General features: G+C 42.8%; 1 protein-coding gene across 1 annotated transcript in view; it reads right to left on the bottom strand.

The window, feature by feature from the left end:
• Positions 1-14365: 14365 nt before the first annotated feature.
• The window catches only part of scarf2 (scavenger receptor class F, member 2), a 37545-nt gene continuing 26356 nt past the window's right edge, over positions 14366-25554 (bottom strand). The window contains exons 10-11 of the mRNA XM_050050105.1: positions 23071-23226; positions 14366-20651 (exon numbers count right to left, since the gene is read on the bottom strand). Of these exons, the coding sequence (XP_049906062.1) occupies positions 19417-20651; positions 23071-23226 (1391 nt within the window). The 3' untranslated portion in view covers positions 14366-19416. The remainder of the gene's footprint in view (positions 20652-23070; positions 23227-25554) is intronic.

Raw genomic sequence — 25554 nt, 5'->3', positions numbered from 1 at the left:
AGACAGGACTTGTTGAAGGAAGATATGCAAGTGTGAGCTTTAGAGAGTAGTGCCAGGGAGAGTTTGTTGTGTTGCAACTTGCAATACAGAAAATGTAGTTTAGTGTCATCTAAAAGATCAGAAAACGGTTTGTGTTTGTGCATTCCCAAATTGTGCCAATAACATATCATGCTAGACTTCACGCAGCTTGGACACAATAATAAACAGACCAATCAAGTGAAAGGTAAAGAGACACTTCACTTGTGTTCCCATGAGTCACTTAGATAGAAAAACATGGGAAAACAGGGTCCAGGTTGAATAATGCTATAATAAAGTTGCCCTTTAAGGCTGTTAGATTTATATTGTTGCAAATTAGCATCTGCTCTAAGCGATATAATTCTTCTATCAAATAGTTGTTGTTTAGTTTTTCTGTGTATAGCGTTTCTTTCCCTATCAAATAAACAATCAATAAATAAATAAACACTGAAAACAGTGGTAAAGCACTAACCAACACCTCTAAATGTCACTAATAAACATGCCATAACAAAAATGTTTCTGAAAACTATGGATATGTTACATTTACACAGCATTATGTGGCAGATAAGATGAAATTAAACATTTCAACAACAGTGTGGGTAACATGTTCACGTTATGACACAAAAACCACTTGGTTGAGATCATGCTTTGGCCCAGTTTTGGTGGCATTATCTCTGCTGGAAAAGCAGCACCGTCTTTGTAAAAACAGCTGCTTTTTGCAACCTGGTCTCACTCAAAGTCATCGAAATCTGGCATTTGGGCAGTGAATTGGAGCATTGGACACCAACGAAAAAAGCCGTCCTTTAACGTCGGCATGATTCGTGGCTGGTCGTGGTTATAGTTTAACAGCCCCTGGTGGTGTATGGGGGAAACGCAGCGGGACAAGAGCTAAAAGGTAAGGCGCCGAAAGTCCGAGTGGGGTGGGCTGCTGGGGTGGTGGATGGGTCCAACAAACACAGACTTCCACCCAGAAGAGCGACATTTGATTATAAAGCAAACCCTGTTCTTTTTTCCTAAACCTAACCATGTGCTTTTATCGTTGAAGGAAAAAACTGACATATTGCGTTTATTTTGAAAGAGACTGCATGTAAACATTAAATTTCCTGTGAAAACGGAAGTGTATTTTGAAAGAAGACAATGCATGTAACAGGCAGAACTTGACATGGTGTCCCAGAACGTCAACAACCAACGTACCCAGAGTACACGTCATATCTGGATGTGGAAAGTCCATGACCAAACATCAGTATGTGACAAGGTTGGAGTGAGAATGTGCTGGAGCAGCAATGTATTAGCAAAAAACACAACTGCTTTTCGGGGCATAATCTCTGCTAGAAATGCAGCGATGTCTCAGTAAAGTAACAGCGAGGGATCGCTACGGTGGCTAAAAAGCTGCCAGACACAGCAATAACTCGCCAAATCACAACCTGATTTGTTGTTTGTTAGTCTCGAAAAGTGGTCTGCGGCCTTCCACCATCCACTCAACCTCCCAATGACAAAGCTTTGTCACTTTAGAAACATTGATATTATACATACAAAATGTGCAACTGTAATGTATCTGTGGTTTGCAGAGATGTACGACGCAAACACTTTTTTCTCGTGAGTGGGCTGTTTTTCAATTCATACACAAACAGCTATGAAGAAAAGACAAACAGTTTTTATGGGGAGTTACATGTTGCCAGACAGAGAGGCACAGCATCTTTTACGGAGTCGCAGCACAGAAATGCAGCAAGAAAGCACAAAAGCATACTTCCCTGAATATCAAACTACGCCTGTAACTCTTGTGTATGCAGACATTGACACCCCCCCCCCCTGTTCTGTATTGTTCTTGGTTTTTGTCCAAAAACTTTAACTCAAGACACGTCCGTTTGGTTTCACTGTTGTTTTCTGTACAGCCTAAAGCAGGTTTTCACACCAACACATCAGCACCAGATACAATCAGACAACATGGCGAACCTCCAGTGCGTTTCTTTCTCACTGCTGTTTGTAGCTGCATGAGAAGTACTGTTTAATTCCATTGTGTACTCGTGTATGAAATCAGACCTCATGACAACACAGCACATTCGCACTGTGTTAACACCCTGGAAGAGGAAAACATCCCTCCCCTTCCAAGTTTACTTGACTCTCCTCTGTGTTGTGAAAAAGCAAGTGCATCAGGTCACCACAAGAGGGCAGCAACACCCACGTGTACACTTCCTGGCAGTTTGGCGGGTAAAGTGTGCTTCCAAATCCTAGCCACAGACAATTATGTTTCCAACAAAAATAAACCATTCCTGCCTGGAATGCTGAAGCAAAACCATCTTAGTGTCTCTGTCCTCTCCAGACACGGAGCTGTGCAGCTCTGCAGCTCGGAGCTCGGCATGTACTGTTTGAGATTATGTGTCAAATGGCAGTAAAACAGTCCCCCTTTTTTAACAGGGTTTCCTCCCCTTGGCAGCTGTCGTAAATCGGCGGGCCTGCGCACTTCTGTTGCTGCAGTTTGCATCTTTGTCTTTTAAAGTTTCTCACAATGTGTGTTCGGCTCTGAGAGAATTTAAAGAGTTGATCCAGAGAAAGAAAGTTGATGAGAGAAGGGAGAACGCTCAGTAAGCATTGGGGGTGGGGTGACTCGCTCTGGCTGACTCCTCAGTCTATATGAGTGGATGCATACCATATGTGCTCACATTCAGCATGTTTCAGCTTACATCATGTGGTGCACGCCAAAAAGGGGATGTTGTTATTATTAATTTGCTGACAAAGAGGAAAACACAGTCATTTATAAACCAAAGGGTTACGAAACATATAGGATGGAGACATTTACAAAATCCGTGCTGAGCAACTTTTTCCAGTAGGAGTTTTTGCAAATTGCAACACTTGCAGCTGGCAATAGATCAAACGCTAAAACACCTCACTGTAATCCTGCCTCCCTCGGAGAGCTTGTTATAAAGACACACACACTTCCTGTTTCTCCAAAGCACCGGATGCTGCCTACCAGCCAGCAGGACATTAGTTTGTGTGTCTGCTCTCTTATGATGTGCACGGTCATTTGTGAGAAACATTCGGCTTTGGTGTCTGTTTCTCTGCGCTTTAACGGGGACATTTATTTATATGTTTAGGGATGACCAAGGGAGATGAATAAAAATAAAACTTTGAGTATAAACAGTAAGTTATCTGTGTGTGTGCTTATCTGTCTGGAGCCTCGGGGCAAACGGGGGGAAGCCTGCTGCCTGTCTGCCTGCTGCGCTCCAGTCTGCTTAGGAAGAAGACAAGCAGTGTTGAAAGAAGTGAGGGCCATGTGCAGGGTTTCATTCAATAAGAATACAATGCTAATGAGTGTGCGGCGCTCGATACTGTTCAGTTAGTGGACATAACCTCACGGAGGTTCAGGATCAAGATGCAAAACATTATTTTCTTGACTTGGAAAGTTTTGGATACATAAAAAAAAAATCACATCTGCCTCAGAAACATAACAAAAAAAGGGAATTCTCTCATGAAGCTCTTAAACATAGAAAGATAGGTTTAACTTTTCATTCTTTTAACTGTTATTCTGCAGCATTTGATTGTCATGATGCAGCTCTCTTGGCTGTGACTCTCTCCTTAAATGTTAAATTACAAATAATTACAGTAAATTGAGCAATAAAAACATACAGAGCAATGGAGTGAAACGTCTATGCGTGACACTGAACTGTAAGCCAATTTACAGCTGGTGGAGTAAACGAAAACGTCACCGAGTTTGATTTAGCTCGCGGTCGGCTTGAACCTACGACCTAAAATAAGTGGCTCCAATTTTCCCCACACGGGGAGGCCGCAGAAGGCTGCGAGACGCTGCTGGCCTTGGCAGAGGATCTGTGTTGTACAGGATGACGAGGATTGTTTGCTGCCATCGACCTTGCTTGCAGGGTCTTTGTTATGCTGGCGGTGAAGGTGAGGAGAGGCTGCTGCTTTTCACTGAGTTTACGGCCTGTTTAGTCAAATTTGTAGGACAGTATGTGATACAGTTTTTGACATCTCTTCTTTGTGGTGGGAAGTAATGGGTTGCATTTGTTCAAGTACACCATTAAAGTATGATTTTGAGTATTTCAGTTTCATGAGACTTAAAGGTCTAGTGTGGAAGATTTAGTGGCATCTGGTGGTGAAGTTGCAGAGCTGAAACTTCTCCTGTTTGTCAAGCATGTAGGAGAACTACGGAGGCTGACATGAAAACGCAGATGGCCATTTTATAAGCCAATGTTTGGTTTGTCCATTCTGGGCTACTGTCGAAACACCATGGTGGACTTCGTTGAAGAGGACTCGCTTTATATGTAGGTATAGAGAGCTCATTCTAAAGCCCAATTCAGACCTAAGATTTTGCAACAAGACGAAACAGTTTTAGAACGTTGCAGAGAAAAGTTGCAGCGGTGTGTACTGGCCGGTCTGAGCTTGACTCAAGCCGGCTGATGGTGTCACCTGCAACTCAGCTAGTCAAATCACAGATGACTGGCATTATTGATTAGAAAGTAAAGCATGTCACCTGTTTCTACAGCCGAATCAGCTTGTAGTGGAGTCTGCTAGTCAAGCCAAAATAGCCGCAGACGGTGTGTTAACTCGCAGCAGTAGGTGCTCTGTCCCCACTGAAGCAAGCCACAAAATAAGCCTGAAAAGCTGGAAATCAGAACAGAAGTACAGAGAGTTGTTGCATAGTGATGATACACCATCTCATCTAGTTGCATTGGTGTGAACTGGCAGGTTTTTACAACGTTGCAGAACGACACATTGCAAGTCATTGCCTGTTTCAACTCGTCTCATTGTCAATCTTTGTTCTGATTCGGGGTTAAGGTAACGAAAAACACTACGATTCTTGGTTCAAGGTATTATACACTAATGGAAACATAGCTATGAATATTATACACCATTTCGGTCATAGATGCCCCTAAATCCTACACACTGGATCTTTAATGATTCTACCACACTATAATACAAAAAAAAATGTCTTTTTTTTACACTCAGTGGTTGGTAATGACCTTTATTTATACACAAAGTAACAGGAACATGAGCTAATGAAGATATTCTGGTGACCGTTCATTCTTCGGGCTCAGAGCCCACACACAGTCTCTGGGTTCAGGGGCCAGGGGCCAGGGAATGGACTGGGCCGAACGAGGACCGAGAATGAGGATGTGAGTCTTCGGGCCTGTACAGTTCAGTCTGTCAGCAGGCAAAGGTAACAAAGAGGGGCTAACTGATGTGGTTGAGGAGGAGAGGGGTCCGGAACCAGAAGAGCAGTCCAGCAAAGCAGAAGAGCCGACGAGGGATGAGCAGCAGGGAAGTAGAGGCCAGGTGATGGATTGAGGAGCCGACAGGTAGGTGAAAAGAGGACACACGCACAAGGTAGCGTGTGGCGTCTCACAGAGAGTCTCTGAGCTGCAGCAGGCAACTCAGGCAGCAGACGGACACCAGAGACGCAGAGGCGGAGCTCGTGGTCGGGGACAGAAGGCTGGTGAGTTTACCGTGAAAGAGACGATGTAGACAGGTAAGAGGCAGGCAGGATCGGTAACAGGAGATCAGGCAGGTAAGGAGTGCTGGAAAGTCTTGCATGTGGGTGAAGAACAACCTGGTAAAGAGTGTATATGTGTGCTGGAGAGGCTTATATACCAGGCTGATGAGCTGCAGCTGTGGAGGCAGGTGACTGGAGTGGGGTGATCAGGTGGGAGTGGCTGGCAGGTAGAGTGGAAAAAACACAGGGAGAACAGGGGAGCAGAATGCAGGCTGTGACAAAATAACTGAGGATTTTATACACAAAAAGTTATGATAATCTTCGCACTTCGCTTGATAAGTTTTCGACTATCAGTAAGAAAGCCAACAAGCATATTTCTCAAAATGTTGACGTACTTCTTCTACCACTCCATACAGTATTAAATTTCACGCCTTGTTCCAACAGCTGGCACCTAAAGCACTGATTGTGATATTTTTGTCTGAGTGATTATCTGCTCTCTACTGTTGATTGAAACACTATGGTGGCTCAACTTTCAGTATTCTTTTAATGAAGAAAACATTTTGGTGCAATTGGCATCCACGGGGCCGAAGCGATAAAGCTTTTACGTTGTTGTTTTAAACACCATCTGGCTCATTAGAAAGGGTGATGAAAAACTGGCTGCGTTGACAGTGACAATGACCACTTCTGAAAAGACCACACAAAATAACTGTTTTCTCAAAATCCATTGACAGAAAATGCAGATGCAGTGATCTGAAATTATTAGTGCCTGATTGACTCATTATCTAACAAATGTAGGATTTCATGTATTATCACTTAGGATGTCTGGGATGTAATATTTAAGAGTATATTTGTAAGGGTTAGTACATTTTGACAGTTCTAGGACACTGGTGATTGATGTGAAGGAATTGCTTGTGCTTTCTTGTGTGGCCTGTTGACCGCTGGTTAAGATCCCTTCAGTCTAATGCTTGATTTATGTTTGATGTAGCAGCAAGGGTTGCAAGGGTCTGCATGGCCAAAGTGACGTTTCACCATCAGACACGGCCTCTTGCTGAGGTCCAATGTGCAAATTCTTTTATACTCGGATAGTGAAGGCATGATTGTTTAGTTAATTTTAGGCAAGAGGAGTGAGATTGGTCAGGTTAGGATAAAGCGGGATTTACACTTGTGGGTCAACTCTATGGGATGTCTACGCTGTAGCCTACGCCGTTGTGAGGATTTATACTTGTGCGATTGTGTGTCTGTGTCACTCTGCAGTTACACCTCCAAAACACAGTCAGTGGCAGAGGTTTCTGTGAAGTGCTGTTAAGTTTAGTTGATTCAAAAAAACACATTAAACACACATTAAACATGGCTTAATAGAGACAATTTACAATTTAAGTACACAAATCGACTTCACTATAACTCGCAACATTCACAGACAAACACGTCTTTATCTGGACACATTTTCCCCACAAATACAACATGCTAGTGTTTTTAGCACAAGCCTATGGCATTTTACATTGTATAAATTAGCCTAGCGGCTAGCAGACTTTTCCTCTACACAGCAACATTTAACAAAGATAACGTTCCAAAATTTGGCTCCATTACAACTCACAAGGTTCACCGACAAAACAACTGTCTCATACTAAACACGTTTTCCAAACAAGTATAACATGCTAACGTTATCAGCACAGGCCTATGGCATTTTACATTGTATAAATTAGCCCAGCGATGAGTGGAGATTTTCTCTGCTCATATGAAGCCAGGATAAATTACACTCAAGACTTAAAATGCTATTTTTGTGGAGGCTTTATTGCCTTCACAATTTATTTTTTCATATCTCAAATAAAAGTAAATAAAAGCTTTGTTTCCACTGAGGGAAATGGTTTCAGCTTACAAACATAGACAGGTGTGTGTCGTATAGGCTCTATGTCGATGCAGAGCCTGCGCTGTAGGTATGGCGATGGTTCAATGGAGAAGTATAAATCCCACTTGAGAATGTCAGGGTAAGGCAATCAGAGGCAGAGTAGGCCGGGTCATGCCATCACCACGGATAACTGGATACAGCATTGGAGCTGTTGGAGCTGAGCCCTGCTCAGGCCTATGACATTTGCTTAGTGCAGCATAAAGCCAAAAATGTTTGACTTACTGGGTGTAAAATACCTAGATCTTATGCACCATTGGGCCCTAAGGGCAAGCACACTGGAGACTTTTGTCATTCAAGTTTATTTGATTTAATAGTACAGCTCTTCTAGACCTTTGGGAAGTCATCATACCAAATGGATCAAATCCCCTTTGTGAAATAAATTATTTTGCATGGGCTGAGACACTCAAAAAAATGTCTCTTTTTCAATGGAAGTCAATGGACAAATGTCTTTCTGGGACAAACTGCCTCATGTGACAGACCTAGGGGTTGCTGTTACACAGTTTGACCACTATATAATTGGCTTCAAAGCCCAGCGCACTCTATGAAGGGCTTGGGTTTTTGATATCTGTGCACATCCGTCATTTGCTAACTACCATGGATGCAGATAGGTGGAGCAAAAAGGAGAATCCATGCTGCAGATGTGCCTTTTCAATACACTGCCCCCTGCAGTTTGTGAGAACATCAGTTAGCTTCAAGGAGAAACCCACACAGAGTATAAAAGATCCAAACATTTCCTTGTCGCAATTCTGTGCCAGCTCATGTCTGCACGACTGTGCGTGTGAAAACCATAACTGAGGCTTTACAATCTGGGTTCAATCTGGGTTCGGGCTCTTTGCAAACATATGTTCATCCTGCTGACATGTCCTGAGAATCACTGAATCCTCACACTCTCTGTGATGCTGTTCTGTGGCTGACCCTGACCTCTGACCTTCCTAGAGGGGGGCAAATCAAAAGAGAATTTCTCTGTGGAGGTCGAATAAGTATTACATTGCTGAGGCAACAACAAACACAATACTTTTCTGCTGTGGTCACACGCCAGAGCCACAACAGTGTTTACGATTTAGCAACGAGAGCTCATTTTCAAGAATACAACAATGACAGCTTGGTGCTTTTGGCACGATATGTAGGTCAAGTAGGAATACTTTTACTGACAAAGAATCCAGTGTTTGCATATTTAAATGGACAGCAGGATAAGAGGATAGATAGGCCTGGTAGTGACATCATGGCGGATGTGAAGGTTTGACGTGGAGGTGGGAAGGGGGCGAGGGCGGCGGAGGGATTTGCACTGATGGATGTCCAGTTGCTGGCCACATCAGAAGAGCCGGGGGGCAAGCAGACAGCAACCGCTGCTCCCCTCCCTCTAATCTGTGTCTGGGTAATCAGAAACACATGGCTCCCCATAATGGCTCCAGTGTTGTCCTGTGAAGTAGAACAGGGCTGTGAGGGTCGGGTACACACCAGCACACAGCGGCGGTGACGGTAAATATACAGCTAACACTTCCCTTCACATGCCAGTGCACTGTAACCACACACAGTAAAATACATCCTGGCGTCCAAACACAAGTTAAAGGCGACCGCTCTGTCTTTTTTAGGCTGCTATCAAAGTGTGTCTAACCGAGTAGACCGTGGATGAGAAGGGTGTGAATAATCCTGACCTGGCCTCTGAGTCACAAAGACGTGATAAAGCGAATCTGATGCGGTTTGAAAAACAGGGGAATGTTCCTGCAGGCTGGAGGCGAGTAATTCTCCATCGACATGTGTTTCTGTGACCAGTTATGGTGAAAAATTTGGAGTGAAAGTTTGCGTCTCGAACAACAAAGCTGTTGTAAGCTACAGTTCGTCGGTCGCAGACAGGACTGATTGTCGGGACAGTTGGGGTTCAGCGCATAAAAACATAAGCCATCTGCTTATTTTCCTTGGGTTTGGGCAGACACATTCAGTCTTGTGATCATTTTCCGTCCCAATATCTGGAATAAGGCAGCAGCTCCCTCTTTCTCTCTTGCTGCTGCTGTTCCAGGTTGGAGTGAGAAGCAGAGAGGAAAAAAAAAAACTTTGGGTCAGCCTGTGGAATTATGTGAAAGCTGAAACCTCAAGCCACATTATGAAGTCTGAAGTCCCACTTTACTGCACAGATAGCGGATGGATGGGTGTGTGAAGGGAATAAAGGACGGGGGGAGGGGGAGGAAGGAGTGAATGAGGGAAGAAGGAAAACAGGCTACGGAGAAAAACACGAGAGAGGGTTTAACAGAAAGAAAGGAGAGGAGAGAAAGAAAGAAAGAAAGAGAGCATCTGACTGATCTGTTTTCTATTAGCCATCCAAATCTTCTCCGCTAATACACTCATTCCATAGAATTATGCTGACAAAGGGGGAAAAATCCAGGGCAATTTGAAGCCCCAGACAACTTTTTGCACGCCCCTCCATGTGAAAGGGGAAAAAAAAGAAATCTCCATCTGGATAGAAAGAGCGACTGTGGCTTAATTACATTTCTGGCCATTCATATTCATTTGTATTTCCACATTTACACAACTTGTCAAGATGAAAAATGTGTGTATGTGTCCTCCAGAAGCTCTGTGTCCTAGCACTGCTGGAATAATGGTGCATGGGTCCAGCTCGGAGTTGTATGAGATGCCACGGATGAAGCGAAGTGGGTTGAGCTACAGTAAATATCAGTTTTCAGTCTCATGCATTGACTCTAAGCACAGCACTAACAAGTTTGTCCATCCCAAAACTGAGACTCCTTCAGCTTCAGCTCCTTTGACCTAGTTTCAGAACTTCACCGGCTCATCCGAGCATCTATTTGGGAGGTCGGCTTGTTGTGTGGTTGCTCTTAATTTGTGCATTAAGAGCGGCCTCTTTTCGTTCAGTGGCACTGCAAGGGAGTTTCGGGTCTATTATAATGATGGTCTTAAATCGCCGAGTGAGTAGATGTCACTGGGAATCTATAAACACACACTGGATGCTGGTGCTCTTTCTCCTCTCCAATTCTGGTTGCGAGCTGACCTCAGTTCTCAGTGGTTTTGGCTCAAGAAAAGCACCAGCTCCATTTCCAGTAAATGTCATTTCATAGTTACTGCATTTCCACAGGGCTGAGAAACAACATTTAACGTGTGAGGAGGACTGCAATTAGACAGTGTTTCTTGCAGACAGCGCGTCGACAGGGATAAGAGACGAAAACAGCATTTTCAAATCTCCTCTGGCCGTGTCTGATGCAACGAATCAGCCAGGGATGGGACTGCATTTTAGGAAATCGGGCTGCAACAGACGCCCGTCTATGTCAGGCTGGTGGTTTGAACGCCAGAACACAAAGCTACTTTTCGATTGCAAACGTCAAAAACACAGACTCTCTGTTGCATCGTTCAAGGTCATGAACACTACACGCATTCAACAATGGGATTTCAAAAGAAATACGGGGTTGTGCACAGTAAAATGGCTTCCTATGACCAAATTAAATCTTGCCTTTGTTTCATGCATGCTAATAGAAGTTACAGCTGGAATGGAGTAAGGCTTAATCCATTATCCTGAACTTACATGGGCACTGAAAATCTGCTCTTGACCGAGTCCACAGTTGAATTAATATTTTCAGCCTCTTTCAAGTGTAACTCGACTCCACTTTCTTTCTGCTTTGCATTGCAGAAAATATTTGTCTTTTTCCCCCTCACTCATAAATTTCTTTCTTCCTCTCCTTGCAGGGACTGAAATGGCTACCAGATGTGGTTCCAATCTGTTCCCGTTGCCATGGAAACACAGGGACTGGAATAGGTTTTCTGAGTCCAGGGCTTTTGGCTGACTCATACGGCCTGAGTTTTAAAGCCTCGCTGTTTCTATAGACTTGGCACACTGAGGGCGCCCCCGCTCCAAGTCATGTTTAGACTGGCAGCCGACATGTCATTGAACCCCCTTCCCACACTCCTCACCCTGACTTTCTGACCAAGCTTTGCGTTATCCTGCATAGTCTCTCCTTTGTGTCCCTCTGTGTTGCAGCGCCAAAGTGAATTTATGTTTCACACGTCAGCCTTCAATACCAAATCAATAAAATGAGCAAAATATGACTGTTAGCTAACTGCAGCGAGGATATGAAAAGGCCAGGTTTCATAATCACACGCAGGCCTTTCCCATTTCAATCCATTCAAAAGCAGCAGGCGCAGAAATCCATCACAAGTCCTACACATGCTCAATCAACACAGTTTATCCTGAAATGCTGTGCAGTGGTGACACGCAATGCACATTTCCAAGCTGTGACTTTCCCAAAACATGTCAAGGATAAAAAGCCAGAGACCATGTGTTGGTATGCTCAGCTGAGAATCTTCTCCATCTGCGAGTTGAGGACGGGCAGATGGAGGCGGTTGTGTCAACATTCCTCTCCATCCTGGCAATGAATCACATTTTAATCCATTGTCACATGAAAAAGGGGATGATATTGGGAGGGAAGGAGTCTAGATTCCAACAGTCTGTAAAGGAAGTTAAAAGGAAGACCGATCTGGAGACATCAAGGTTGTGGTAGTTGAGTCAGACTTAAGACCAGGTCCAAAACAGGAAGGACAAAAACCAGATCAAACTGTGACCTATTGAAGACCTCTCTGTGATGCTGTAGGACTATGTCATGGTTGTTTGAGCTACATGCTAACATTAGCACATGACGATGTTAACATACTGATGTTAGGCATGAATAATTTGTCATGATAAGCTCTGTTCACACATGCACTGCAAACCTGAAATTATCTAGACTTTGGGAGCTCTAGGTGAAAATGCAAATGTCCAAATCAGTTGGATTGGAAATAAACAGACTTTACCCTGCCATCTTCCTAATACAAAGTCTGTAATACCAAATTGAGCCCATGTGTGAATAGAACAGGTAATTGTCCGGATAATTCACATTAAGCGAGTAGGTGTATTGATAACATTTCTTTAATGAGGCTCGCACAAAATCGGAAGAAAAAAACATCCAAGGATGAAGATGAAGGGTCGTTTACACAAAGCTGGCAACAAAAATGTCTAACTGGGGGGCTGAAGAGATTCAGGACCTTCTACTGGTAAGGGCCGAAATCGTCTGGCAAATTCACAATTCAGCAAGAGAGTCGGTTGTTTATGACGCTCTACCCAGGCACCACCCCTCGCCTAAACCAAATGGAGTATCTCCAGTAGGTGAGAACGCTTCTTACAGATAATCTCTTGTTGTGCGTTACATGTGTGAAAGGGAGTTCGTACTGGAGTGCATATGACAAAACAGCTATAATTACTTCCGCCAAGGAGGTTATGTTTTCGCCACCGTTGGTCTGTTTGTCTGTTTGTTTGTCTGCAAAATAACTAATAAAGTTACGAACAGATTTTGATGAAAGATGAAAAGGTGGATAATGGGACAAGAACCGAAGATAAAATTTCGGTGGTGATCGTTTGAAGCAAAGTGGATAAAATAATAAAATAGCGCTAAATAACACTATGTATTCACCGAGTTTTAGAATAGACTCATTCCATGACCAAACGTGCGCCACCGGTTGGCAGTGGCGAGTAGGCCTACTTTGGCTCGTCAGGAATACATAAAGTCTATCGTCTGACTGAATGGGGGTTTTCCTGGATCAATGACACGGTATGTACAAGACGCTGCTGTTGATTAAAACTGCCGCCCAACTTGATGTTTTGGTCATGCACATAACGTTAGCGATTGACAATCATTAGCGGTTAGTGAAAGTTAGCTAAACGTTAGCTATTACCTAATGTTAGCCAACGTTAGCGATTACATTGAAGACATCTTCAGCTGGTACTAGAGTCAGCACATTTTTAAACAGCCATAAACGGCAACATTGCCTATTTCTTTCCTACAGGTGTGTTTATTCCTGCCGTTACAAAAGGTAGCATAACATTAGCGATTGACAAACGTTAGCGGTTAGTTAAAGTTAGCTAAACGTTAGCGATTACCTAACATTAGCCAACGTTAGCGATTAGCTAACGTTAGGAGGGGGCGCGTGAGGGGGAGGGAATATCACATACTTGGCGGAGGTCTGCATTCTCTGAGTGCTTTTCTAGTTTAGCCTGTTAGCATGCTAATATTCACTAATTACCACAGCATAAACATGAAACACAGCTGGGGCTGATGGTAACGTCATTATTTTTGCAGGTATTTGTTCTTATCCAGCACTGGAATTCAAACTGTGGGGGCCATGAATGTCTAAACTAGATTTCATGGCGGTCCGTGGTGAGACATTTGACTCAAAACCACAAATATCAACTTCATGGTGGCCCAAGAGAAAAAGTACGGGGATCACAAAAGTCAAAAGGACACATCCTGTGGGGACCATGAATGTCTGTACAAAGGTTTGTGCCAATCCATCCAATAGTTGTTCAGACATTAGAAAAAAAACCTAAAAAGTCAAGTTCAAGGTAATGCAACAGGAAGAAACAAGGGGTTCATCCTCTGGGGAGCATGAATGTCTGTATGACATTTCCTGGCCTTCCATCCAATACTTGCCCACCCTTGAGCTGTGGCATTAGCCTGTCTAAAAGGGAACAAACAGTATATGTTTTTAAAATGTGGACATTGTGACCCAATCACCAAAACAAATGTTGGCATTGTACATTTCTGCAAACTGTGGATATGTTACATTTGTACATTTCATATGTTGTGGGTATGTTAAAACTTTATGTTTCTGTAGGGTTCAATTTTTAGTGTCATGTTGTGACAATACTTTATGTGTGGCTAGGTTAAGGCACAAAAACTAATTGGTTAGGGTGCAGAAAATACCATGTTTTGGCTTAAAATACTTGGTTTGGACGCTATGGTGGCCGTGTCCCGAACTGCATGCCTGGGTTCACACCTAGGCGAGACCCACCTGATGAGAAACTCAGCTCATATACATGTAATCTGAACTACACCGTCACATATCCGTGGTTTGCAGAAACATACCGTTGCCAACATTTTCCTCTGGCGACTGGATTGGAAAGTGCTGATTAAAATGTTTGATTTTCTATAGAAAAACCAAGGAAACGGAATCCACATTGAGCAAAATTTTAACACTTTTTATCTTTTTAAATTCGTCTGTAAAGGTCAGATCAACATCCATTTGTTGTCAGCATCAAGACATGGCTAAATCAATACAGGCAAGTCCCCGACGAGTCCAGAAGTGGATCGTAAATCAGAATCAAGTTCTGCAGTCCTGAAAAGTCTGAATACAACTCAACGTTTCTGTACGACTTACACACATGTACACAGTAAGTAGAACACTATGTCAATAGAGTAGAATCTAAAACAAAGCCGCTTTGCCTTCTGGTTCCAATTACCCATCACATGACCCATCCATCCATCCTTATATCCATCCATTCATGCTCCTTCATTGCCTTGTGGCCCAGTCCTGCTACATCCCTCTTCTCCCCGCCAAAAGAGGACACATATGCAGCGCGTGATTAACTCCTTAGCACAGAGTTTCCACTGTTTTTCCCCTCATGAAAGGAGCTCTTGTCCCCCCGTCCTGAAGGAGCCAAATGAACAGTTCCCTGGTTCCCTCGGGCTCTTTGAAGAGCCGCTGTGACCAAATGACTCTGAGGACTCCTGCCTCGTCCATGGGACTCAGCAGCCCGGTAGCCCGGAGTCACAGGAAAGGGTCAAATATCAATCAGCATTGCAATGAATCTATTTGAAGAATACAATAAGAGATCTATGTGTTGTATTACCCAATACATCCCTTTTACCATATTGTTGTAGTTGATTGTACACTGGAATAAGATATTTGGAGAAGATGCCAAGAGGAGGTCGTGACCCCATGAGAACGAAGTGAATGATGACTGTCATTGTAAAGCAGTTAAATGAGGATGGAGTTTAAAGTTCTGGTTCGACTAGAGCTACATGTATTGCTTTTTATTCCAAGAAGTAAATGAGGAAACACCAATTTAATCACCATACACAAATGGAAATCAAAGTTGCTAAAAACAAAACCATAAAAGACAAAATATACCTTACAGTTGGTAACGTTTTTGCAGCTTTTCAGGCCCTTCTTTACAAAAATGCACTGTACGCCTACAAAAACAGGCACGGGCCAGTCAGATAAAAAAAATTGCCACTTCATAATTACACAATGTTATGGTTTTAAGAATATGCAATTGTTTCAACAGTGGTATCATAGTAGTATTGTACAATCCTTTCCGTATGAGTTTTTTTTCCTTTATGGGAGGCAATAATAACAACTGGATGGAACAAGAAGATTACAGATTTCCGGTGCAGCTATTAATGCCATATAATTACACTCTGCGTCATGCAGTTAAGTGTTACACAAACAATAACATCAACAGAGAACAATTACAAAGCCAATGTAAACTTTACAAGATGGAAAGTACTCATACTGCAGGTTTGCTTCAGAGCTCAAAATAAGCAACATACCATAAAAAGAAAAAAAAGCAAATACAACATGAAAGCCAGTTCATTGACACCAAGGAAAACAGACTAAAAAGGTCATATAAGCACAGCTTACAAAGATAATAAAAAGTACACAATGTATACAAGTAGAAAATGTTGAAAAAATAACCAAAGAAATGTGTTGTACCTTGATAAAAACACGTAAAACTGAGACAAATTTTCAAATTAGCTGTGAATGTAAAATATTCCTCAGCCTGAAACATACCTTTGGCACGTTACCATACATACCTATCATCCGTTGTTTATAGCTCATGTTTGGAAGGCTACTTTCAAAATAGCAATCCACCAATAACTGAAATAAAAAGCCTCTTAACAAACTGAATTTGTCCAGTTTAAGTATCCCACCCCAACCCTGTTTTTGGTTTACTTATTGTCGGACCAACACTTGACATAAAAGTTGGCGATAACGCTCAGGCAAACATGGCTTCTTTTGCTTAAACTGATCCACAGTTGAGGCACATTTGAACACTTGAGGCATGGTACCATTTAGCCTTAAAGTCTTACAATGAAATTAAAGCACCCTGTTACTTCAGCATGAGTCTACTAGCTTAAGATAATATCATCCTTAAGGGACAAAACCTCTTTGACAAGATTTTTTTCCCTCACAATACCCCGATGGCATAAACCAATTCATGTGAAATGAGAGTGGCGATATTGACCTAGTTTCTCGACTAAACTGAAAGAGCAGATAAAGACACATGGCAGTCTCTTTCTGTAGTCAGATCTGCAGAGGACACTAACAGCCACTACTTAAACTAAACTATCAATTGCATCTGATTTACTGCGAGGGGATTGTCCAGCAGTATGTTTTCTTAAATACTGCAGTGGGAAACTGCAGATGTTGCTGTATCGCATTGAAAGTAGTGAGTTTAAAGTGATTTATAAGCATGACATAAAGTGAGGACATAGGATAGCTCGGGATTTCATTTTTGGTTTAGTGGTTTCGCTGACTGAATGAAACGTACAGTAAGAGCACATTCTGGTGATTTGGTGTTAGCCGAAGTATGAAAGAGGTTTAAAATGGCCCCTTTTTTTGCAGGAAGATCAAAGAGCTAGTTTGGGTTTCAACAAACCATGTCTGACAGAGTTGGACAAAAGAGAGCTAAGACTTTAAATCCAAAAATGTAACAGTTCTGTAGGGAAGAGCCTTGAGAGCAACACTAAAGCTCAGTGAGGAATTAAAGGTGATTCACAAGCACAGAGGACAATGACTTTGGGGTGTCAAAGGCTACGCTCACATTACAAGCAAATGTGGCCCAATTCCGATCTTTTTACTTTCACATGCCACAGATCAGACTTCTCCAGAGTAGTTATGACACAGACTTTCTATTTTTTCCAATTAGATTTGGGCGACTGTCATAGGTGGTCCTACACCTGATACATATCTGATCACTGGCCACGCGACCGAATTCATGTGTGTTTTCCCATATATCGATGTTTTTTTAACACCATACTTTACTGCACAAGCACATCACACAGTGTCAGAGTGGGCTGTTGGATCTACAGAAGGCTGACGCAGATGTACTGCTGCTGGAGTATGCTGCCACACTCATCAGCCGATAAAGCCTGACTGCCTGATGCTTTCTGACAGCGACAGCTTGCCTACATTTTGAGTCCTGCTGTGACAGCGTTGTCATGAGGTGCCAGCAGAGATGTTGGAATGTAGACCTGGTCATCCTAAGGTTTTGGAGAAACTGTTTCTCCATGAAACCCTCCACATCACGGCCTCACCACTCCTGACTCCTCTCCTGGCCACACCCACACCTCTGTCTCACAGCACTACCAGCAATAGCCAGTCCCTCCAGGATTTTACAATGTTGTAATTGCAACAATTGACTATTTGACTACTAATGGCTACTTAAAACGGCTAAAATCTCATTGCATTGTCCCACTGCCCCACTAGCTCTCATTTATCATGACACTACTGCTGCACCTGAGCCAGAGTCACATACGCAGTGACAGAGATAACTGTTGGCATCACACTACTAATGTTACCCGATGGTTATTGGTAGTGGCTGCCTGTCAGCAGCGGTTCCTGTGAAGCTAAGAGGACAGTGGCCGCTAAAACTGCCTTCACCAGATTGACTGACAGCAGACATTTACTGAACCGAAATAGTGTTCATGTCAGCTCTATAGGAAGAATCCAGTGAAAACAGTGTTTGTATTAACTGATTTAATTTCCCAGCCCACCGTATGGAGACGGTCCTTCAGAGCTCTGTCGAGCACATCAACAGCTGATCGTCCACCATCAGTCCTCCACCCCTCTACCATTACAAATACATTTTAATTCGGGTGGAAATACTGAATGCTCATAATAATAGACTCCATGACTCCAATAAAATCCATGACAGCATTGCAACTAGTTTTGCAATCCTCACTTACTACCGCTACAACACTGCAAAACAATGTCTAAAAACATTGCAGCACACGTTGCAATTCTTTGGAAAAGCTGCCGTGAAAACGTTTCAGGCCGCATCAATCACAAAAACAGTTTGCAAAATCCTGGAGGGACTGATAAGCTGCTAATAGAGGTAGAAGAACATCTGCCCATATTTCTCTGAATGGCCATTGCTCATACTTATTATGCAGAATGATGTCATCAGACCTTCCTTCTATGGTGGTCATTTGGGAGATGAAACTTGCATTGCTATGTTATTAATTTTTTCCCCAAATGCCTGTTGCGCAAATGTGATGTTTTCTGTTCAAACTCTCAGCAGAAATCTGTTCACACTGCTGTCAAATATGGGTCACCTTAAACATGAGTGTAAACAGTCTTAACAGAAAGATCACATCAGGGGAAACAATCAGAATTAAGCATTAAGACTGTAATGTGAACGTAGCCAAATTAAGTTGATTAAAGAATAGCATCCCTAATAATGTGGTACAGTAACCTGAATATTGCTCTGGTAGCAAAATATAGGAGGAAAATAAAAAGGTGCTTTCTTTGCTTCTCCAACAAATGACACTGAACCTATTTAAGTGTTGCTCTTAATTAACAAGAATCAAGCAGACCCTCATCTGCAAAAAAATAGCCGAGACATAAAGAACGAGGAGGGTGGCTTAAGGTATAGAACTGTATTAATGCATGCTGGTCCACAAACAAAACAAACAAAAACAAAATAGCTTGCAATCCTCAGAGGATCTAATTTCCTTGTTACTTTTAGTACCCTTAGTACCTTCGGAGAGCGTACATAAAAAATAGCTATTTTTCCGACACCTGCATTGCAAATTACAGTTATGCAACCTCAAAAGCAATCCATATATAAATATAGTGGTGGACATACTGCAGAGGAATAGAGATGAATGAACTATGGATTATGTCTGTGCACCACCGTTCTCACAGTTGTGTCCGGCGTAGCCACAGGTCGTGGTGTGAGATCGATACATAGTCGTTACACAAAAAAAAAGGATTCTTGAAATGAAATACTATGGTGTATAGAGGTCATTATAATACAACTCACCAATACGACTCAACAGCCCTCGATTTAAAAAGCATTTCTCACTCTTGACTGGTCCTGGAGTCACAGCACGCTCACACAAATGTCAAAATTCCTTGATTGAAAAACTACGTGGTTCACCGTCCAACAAATCCATTTTAGTCTTTTGGAAATCCATCGCAAACTTTGGCCACTTGTCTTTAAAAACGCTTATTTCACTACCTGTGGTGGCATAATGGCTGTCTTTTGCTGCGGTGTTTTACTTTCCGATGTCTCCAAAGTACCCTCTTTGCCTTTCTTCCTGGGTGGTTTTTTTATGGGAGTCTTCTTTGGTGTGGGATCCAACATCAGGTCCCCTGCCCTCGAGCCGTTCAAGTCCTGCTTCTCCGGGCTCTTGGCTTCAGGGGTCCCGAAGTCGGTGGCGACGGGTGCCACCATCTTCTGGAGGCTGCTGGAGGTGGGCAGAAGGGGCTTGGTGGAGCCCTGCTGGCCCAAACTGCTGGAGGGGGTCCTCTTGGCTTTCTGTGGGGGTGTTGGCTTCTCCCTGTGTCCCTTGGGTGTGGAGAGACCATTGGTCTTCGTCAGACCTGTCCCCTCGTTCCTGTTGATGCTTTGGGTTTTCTCCTTGAGCTGAGCAGCCAGGAGCGTGGCAGCCTCAGAGTTCATATGAGGGTGGATGACCTTGGGGCTTTTGGGTGGCTCCTTGGGGGTCTCCCTTGGGCTGTCAGTGCTCTTCTTCTCGGATGAGGAGCTGTGGAAGTTACTTATCTTCTTGAGGGCATTCTGAACCACGCCATTGATGTGCTCCATGTGACTGGGACTGCTGTGCTCGTCCCCAGACTTCTTACCTCGCAGAGGTTTGTGTTTGCTGGGGGAGCCATTGACGTCTGCCTCCTTCCCCTCTTGTTTCTTCTGTTGCTCGCGGCTCCTCTCCTTCATTTTCCTCTCCTCGCTCCTGGCTGAGCCATCACTGGAGCTCCTCTTTTTCTCTTTTGGCACTGCAAGTGCCTTCATTCCCCCATGCCCCTGCTGCTCTGGGTGGGGAGACCCTGTAGTATTTCCATGTATCCAGGATACTTTTGGCTTAGTGGACGGGTCTGGTGGGCGGGGTTTGGGCTTGCCGGGTGAAGGTGGTGGCTTTCCATTGCGTTTCGCCTCTGGTGTAGGAGTGCCATCCCCATCTTTGCCACTGCCATCGTCCTCCTTGGACTGCTTGGAGAGGCGGGCGATGCGGGCGTAGAGGGCCGCAGTAGTGGACTCAGAGCCACTGGTGGAGCCTTCACTGTCAGAGGACTTGAGGAGGGGCTGCTCACTGCCTTCTGCTTTGGTGACACTGGTGTCTTTCAGGGAGGTGTACTCCCCTGCATCATCCTCATTAGGGACAGCTTCTGGCTTCTCTGTTGCTGGGCTGGGGCTGCGCTTCTCTTTGCTTTCATTCACAGATTCTGTGGATCATTGAAAGATCAAGAGGTATTAGTCAAAGATTAGCGATTAATATTCAAAATTAAAGTGTCTTTTAATTTCACTTTTTATACAAATAGCTAATTAAACAGAGCAGATTATATAAAATCCCATACACATTATCAATTAAAGAGAGATTAGGTTACTTATGAGAGAAGTAACACAGTCTTCTTCTTTTAAATGCCAAGTGGAATTCATAAGCAATAAAATGAAACTATTGCTTAAATGAATATACTTAGACATCTGCTAACAGAGAATTTTTGATACGACTACTCAGTTCAGTTGCCAGAAGAAAATATTGGCATTGTATATTTCTACAAACCACAAAAACATTACATTTGTGTTTCATGTGTCACATGAATGTTACTAAAATGATGTATATTAGCTGAATTTGTCACTGGGAGCTGGGGAGGATGGTGGATGATTTATTAGCTAGACCCCGGACAAGTTGCAGGCCACCGCTCAAGACCAACAGAACAACAAAATCTGTTGTTATTCAGCGTGTCACTGCTGTTTTCAGAGGCTTTTTGCCACCAAATGTGGGTGTTTTTAGGGTGCTTTCAAACCTGCCCTGTTTGTTCCCTCAGTGTGGTTCGTTTGGGCAGGTGTGAACACAGCAATCACACTCAGGTGTGCACCAAAACAACCGGACCGAGACCTTCTTGAAGAGGTGGTCTTGGTCCGGTTACAAACAAACTCTGGTGCGGTTCATTTGTGGTGAGAACGTTTTTCGACCTGGATCTGAACCAACTGCAGTCACATGACACATTGTTTGGGTTAAACATGAGCATGTTACAGTCCTGGAGGATTATTAATGTGCACCTCCTCCTGTACTGCCTTAATATGCACATTCAGCACATCCAATACATCAACACATTGTTTTCTAGTTGGAGTCGCGCCTCGTTTTCAAACTGTATGGTTTGACTAAAATGAACAATGACAGCAATATAGTCCACGATGAGCAGCGCTAAAATCAACCTGCGTAGTTGTCCCTCCATTGTGACATTAGAAAGTGTCACATTTATCTTGCAAGTGTACTCTTCTTCAACGTTTGCTTTACTTCCTGGATTTTTCCCACATGGAAATTCCGACCAATCAAGAGCAGCCTTCTTGCACAGGCATTTTATTTGGTCCACTGGTAAATGCTGCCGTGAGAACACGAACCAACTCTAGGCAATTATGGAACTTTGTAACAAAATTAGTCGCTGATTCGGACCAAAGCAAGACGACTAATTTTGGTTTGCAGAAATGTACAGATGTTTTTTGGCTATTGAGTTGGTCCTCTAACTTATGGCAGCTAATGTTAGCCAACTTTGAATGTAGTAGATATTGCTTATGTCACTGACATAACAGATTCTCTACTTGGTCTGTTACTGTAGTTTTATAATTTACCATCATCCTGTGATCAGCACACCGTATGAGACTGCTGTATATTAATAAAATGTTTGATGTTTACTTTTGTGATGTTTTTCATTTGAATCAAAGACCTAAGAATAGAGGGGGCTGTGTGTTATGTGGATTGTAAAACCCTTTGAGGCATATTTGTCATTTTGAGCAATGTAAATAAAATTGGTTGTACAAGACAAGCAATCAAAATGTAGTGCTGTCTGTAGAGAACGGACTACACATCTTGCCATCTTGTAAACAATGCAATTTATCTGTGACCTTCACAAATAGCAGCATTTCATTGTATTCATCTGTATGGAGACATTTTGTTTTCTTCCCACCGACAAAGCACTAACACATATTTAAAGACTGATATCTGTGCCACTTCATTTGCTAATTTGTACAAACATACTTGAGACTAGAGTGGCTCCAGTGCAACAGATCCTATCACTGCTCCTCTAATTCAAAACCCTTTTGGGATGTTTACAGCAATTATTTTGTGCCCAAGGCTTTTTAATCAAAAATCAATTGTCTCAAAGCCCTTGAACCGTTCATGAGAAGAATGAGAACCAAACCAAAGTACTAAGTGAGCACTAAAAAAACCATCAATCACTCGACACACGCAAAAATGCACCAAAACAAAACCTGACTTGCAATGTCAGACTTCCAGAATAGAAACTGATGGAACGGGTGGTTTCCATCAAACATCAAGGAGTTAGTCATTGTTTGGATTTGTGCCATGTGCTGACTTGACCGTTCCATTTCCTGTTTATACTCTCCTACTTCTTGGAGCAAAACCTGGGCCTAGATGGCATATGATAAAGAAACTATCTCTCTAATGAGATTTACAGAAGTGGGTGAGTCACTAAACGGTCACACTGGAGATCTTGACTCCTTCAGGAACCTCTGTCTGTCTGTGTGTATGTGTAAAGGTTCCTACGTGTCAATGACAAATTAAGGATTTATGTGCGTCATTCCAGATAACTAAACTGTTTATTTGTTCTGACGATGACTCACCTTCATGGGGCACACAGTAAACTGGCCCCTCGTCTCCGCTCTCGAAGGAAGAGAAGGACTCCTGGGACGACCAGGAGGAGGGGGAGGGCTGCTCGGCCACTGAGGGGGGCTCGATGAAGCTGCAGTTGAAGGTGTTCTCTGGGTCGTGGTGGGCTACTGAGAACAGAAAACAAACGCAGAAGCCAAAAGGTCAGCCAGAGGGTATTGTACCGTATTACAAGAACAACAGTCTGTTCTCACTCACTCTCACAACCACTGCTGAGAATGTAGAAAGTGTTGGTTTAAGTGAGTCTGCGGAAATTTTTTTTATTGGTTGTTGCGAAACAAATGAAGATATTTTTATGTATAAGCTGTTTTTAAATTTTGATGTCCAAAGCAACTTTTCCCCAGAGCTTTAGCCATGAAACAATAAACAAGAAGCACCGCTCTGACCATCATACGAGAGAGAAATACTCAATCAACCCAAGGCTACCAGCATTGTTTTTGGTGCATCTGCAGCTCCTTGTTGACCCAAACAACTAAATAATTCATTCATTTATGAATCTCTACAAGATGCTAAAGTTCAAATTCTCATTTTAAGTAAAAATAAAGTTGCATCTTCTTTTAAAGGGATGGATGAGCATTTTGGGAAATTCATGTTTCTCTCTGAGAGGGAGATTAGAAGATCAATATCTCATCTCATTTAATACAAAGCTAATAGAATGGTACAGGAATCAATGCTGGACCTAGCATATTCAATGCCCCAGGCCAGCTTCCTCCCACAGTAAGACAATACAGTATTTTTGTCTTATCCTTGTTAATGTAATGTGCCTCAGTTGGCTTTTACCTTTTCATTTTCTCTTACTCTAATCCTCCCCACATACACTCCACTCCACCATTTCCCTTTTGTCTGATCTTGTTTAATGTAGAGGAGACACATGGATCAGGGTTGTTTGTATGTGTGTGTGTGTGTGTGTGTGTGTGTGAGGGGGTGGATTTAAATGCTCCCCTCTTAATGTCACCCCAGGCAGCTGCCTGTGTCACCTAGGATCTGCCACTGATAGTAATGAGTGCTAAAACCTAGAAATGGAAAAGCATTATAGCACTTACAGTGTTCTCATTTTAAGTCAATGTTTTTTTTGAATGGAGTTTTTGCCTGAAGCAAGGTATGTGGCTAACACAAGCTGAAGAGATTATAATTTTGTTCTACAACATAAGATACGTCAGTAGATACCCAACTCATGAGTTTGAAGCTTTTATGCATCTTGAAAAAGGTGCTTGCTAACAAGTGGCTAAATGAGACTACAGAGTGTCATCACACCAAACACGCCTTTATAGCCTTGTTGTGGCGGGAATGTTAAAGCCCCATTTCCACAGAGCAATACCGTACAGTTCAGTTCAGTACACTTTTTTCCTGTTTCCATTGTGAAAAGTTGTGGATGGTACCAATGGAACTGTTCTATACTGTCCCCATATTGGTCCCCCCTCTGTTGGGGTACCTAGCACACAGATCTGGTACTAAAAGGTGGAGCTGTGAACACTGCAGTCTGATTGGTCAGTAGAGGACGGTCACTCTGCTCAGGGCTGAGTTGTGGCTGGTTTTAACGCTTAGAAGAATACAATTATAAAATGAAAGGATGTTTTGCTGCCTCTTGCAGCAGCTGTAGTTGGAGAAAAAATTATTAAATTTTCTGGGTGGACTGCCGGCAACTTTTAAGGTGGAACGTCAATTTGTAATGTTACCCAATGCAAGAGTTGATGACATGAATCCATCAACCCACCTTAAATTTCACTGTGACAACTTTGACCATTACTTTAGTTTTTATTGCCTCTCTTGGATGACATACACTTTTAGTAATGAGTGGATCTTCAAGCGTTTCAAAAAAATCTGTATTAGTTTCGACTGGATTATATCCCAATCCTCGTCCTGCAGCCTCGTTCTGTGGACGATAAACGAGGCACAGACTGATAAAGGAGGAAATACAGTGAGTGTCGCACGGAGCAGTCAGTGACAACAACCCTGCCCACATTTAAGGGTACTCTCTGTGGTGGAAACGCTAGGGTCTAGTTACCATGTCTGAAGGGTTACTATTGGTTCCAAAGGTACCATATCGAAAGTGTTAAGTGAAAACAGGGCTGAAGTCATACAACTGTGGTGTAGTTTGTTCATAGCCCTACATTAGATTTTCACTTTTGGCAATTGCATTCATGCTTCAAAATCATAAAAGTGGTGCTCATTTGTGAAGATTATCTTGCTGAACATAATATCTAAGTAACCTCTGCTTGCTACAGAGCATATATTCTTCAATAATGCAAACTACAGGGCTTGACGCTAACTTTTTCCCAAGGAGCACATGTGCTCCTAAGTTGAAAAAGTAAGGAGCGCACAAAGAACTTTAGGGGCACAATGTAAATTGATCAAATAATGTGTTTTCCATAATAAACGTGATGCAAATAGACATTTACAAGCAAAATTATTTAATGAATTTGTATACAAAATGTACA

This window comes from Epinephelus moara, chromosome 8 (genome assembly GCF_006386435.1).
Source record: "Epinephelus moara isolate mb chromosome 8, YSFRI_EMoa_1.0, whole genome shotgun sequence".
NCBI lineage: Eukaryota > Metazoa > Chordata > Actinopteri > Perciformes > Serranidae > Epinephelus > Epinephelus moara.
This window is presented reverse-complemented; position numbering and strand designations above follow the sequence as displayed.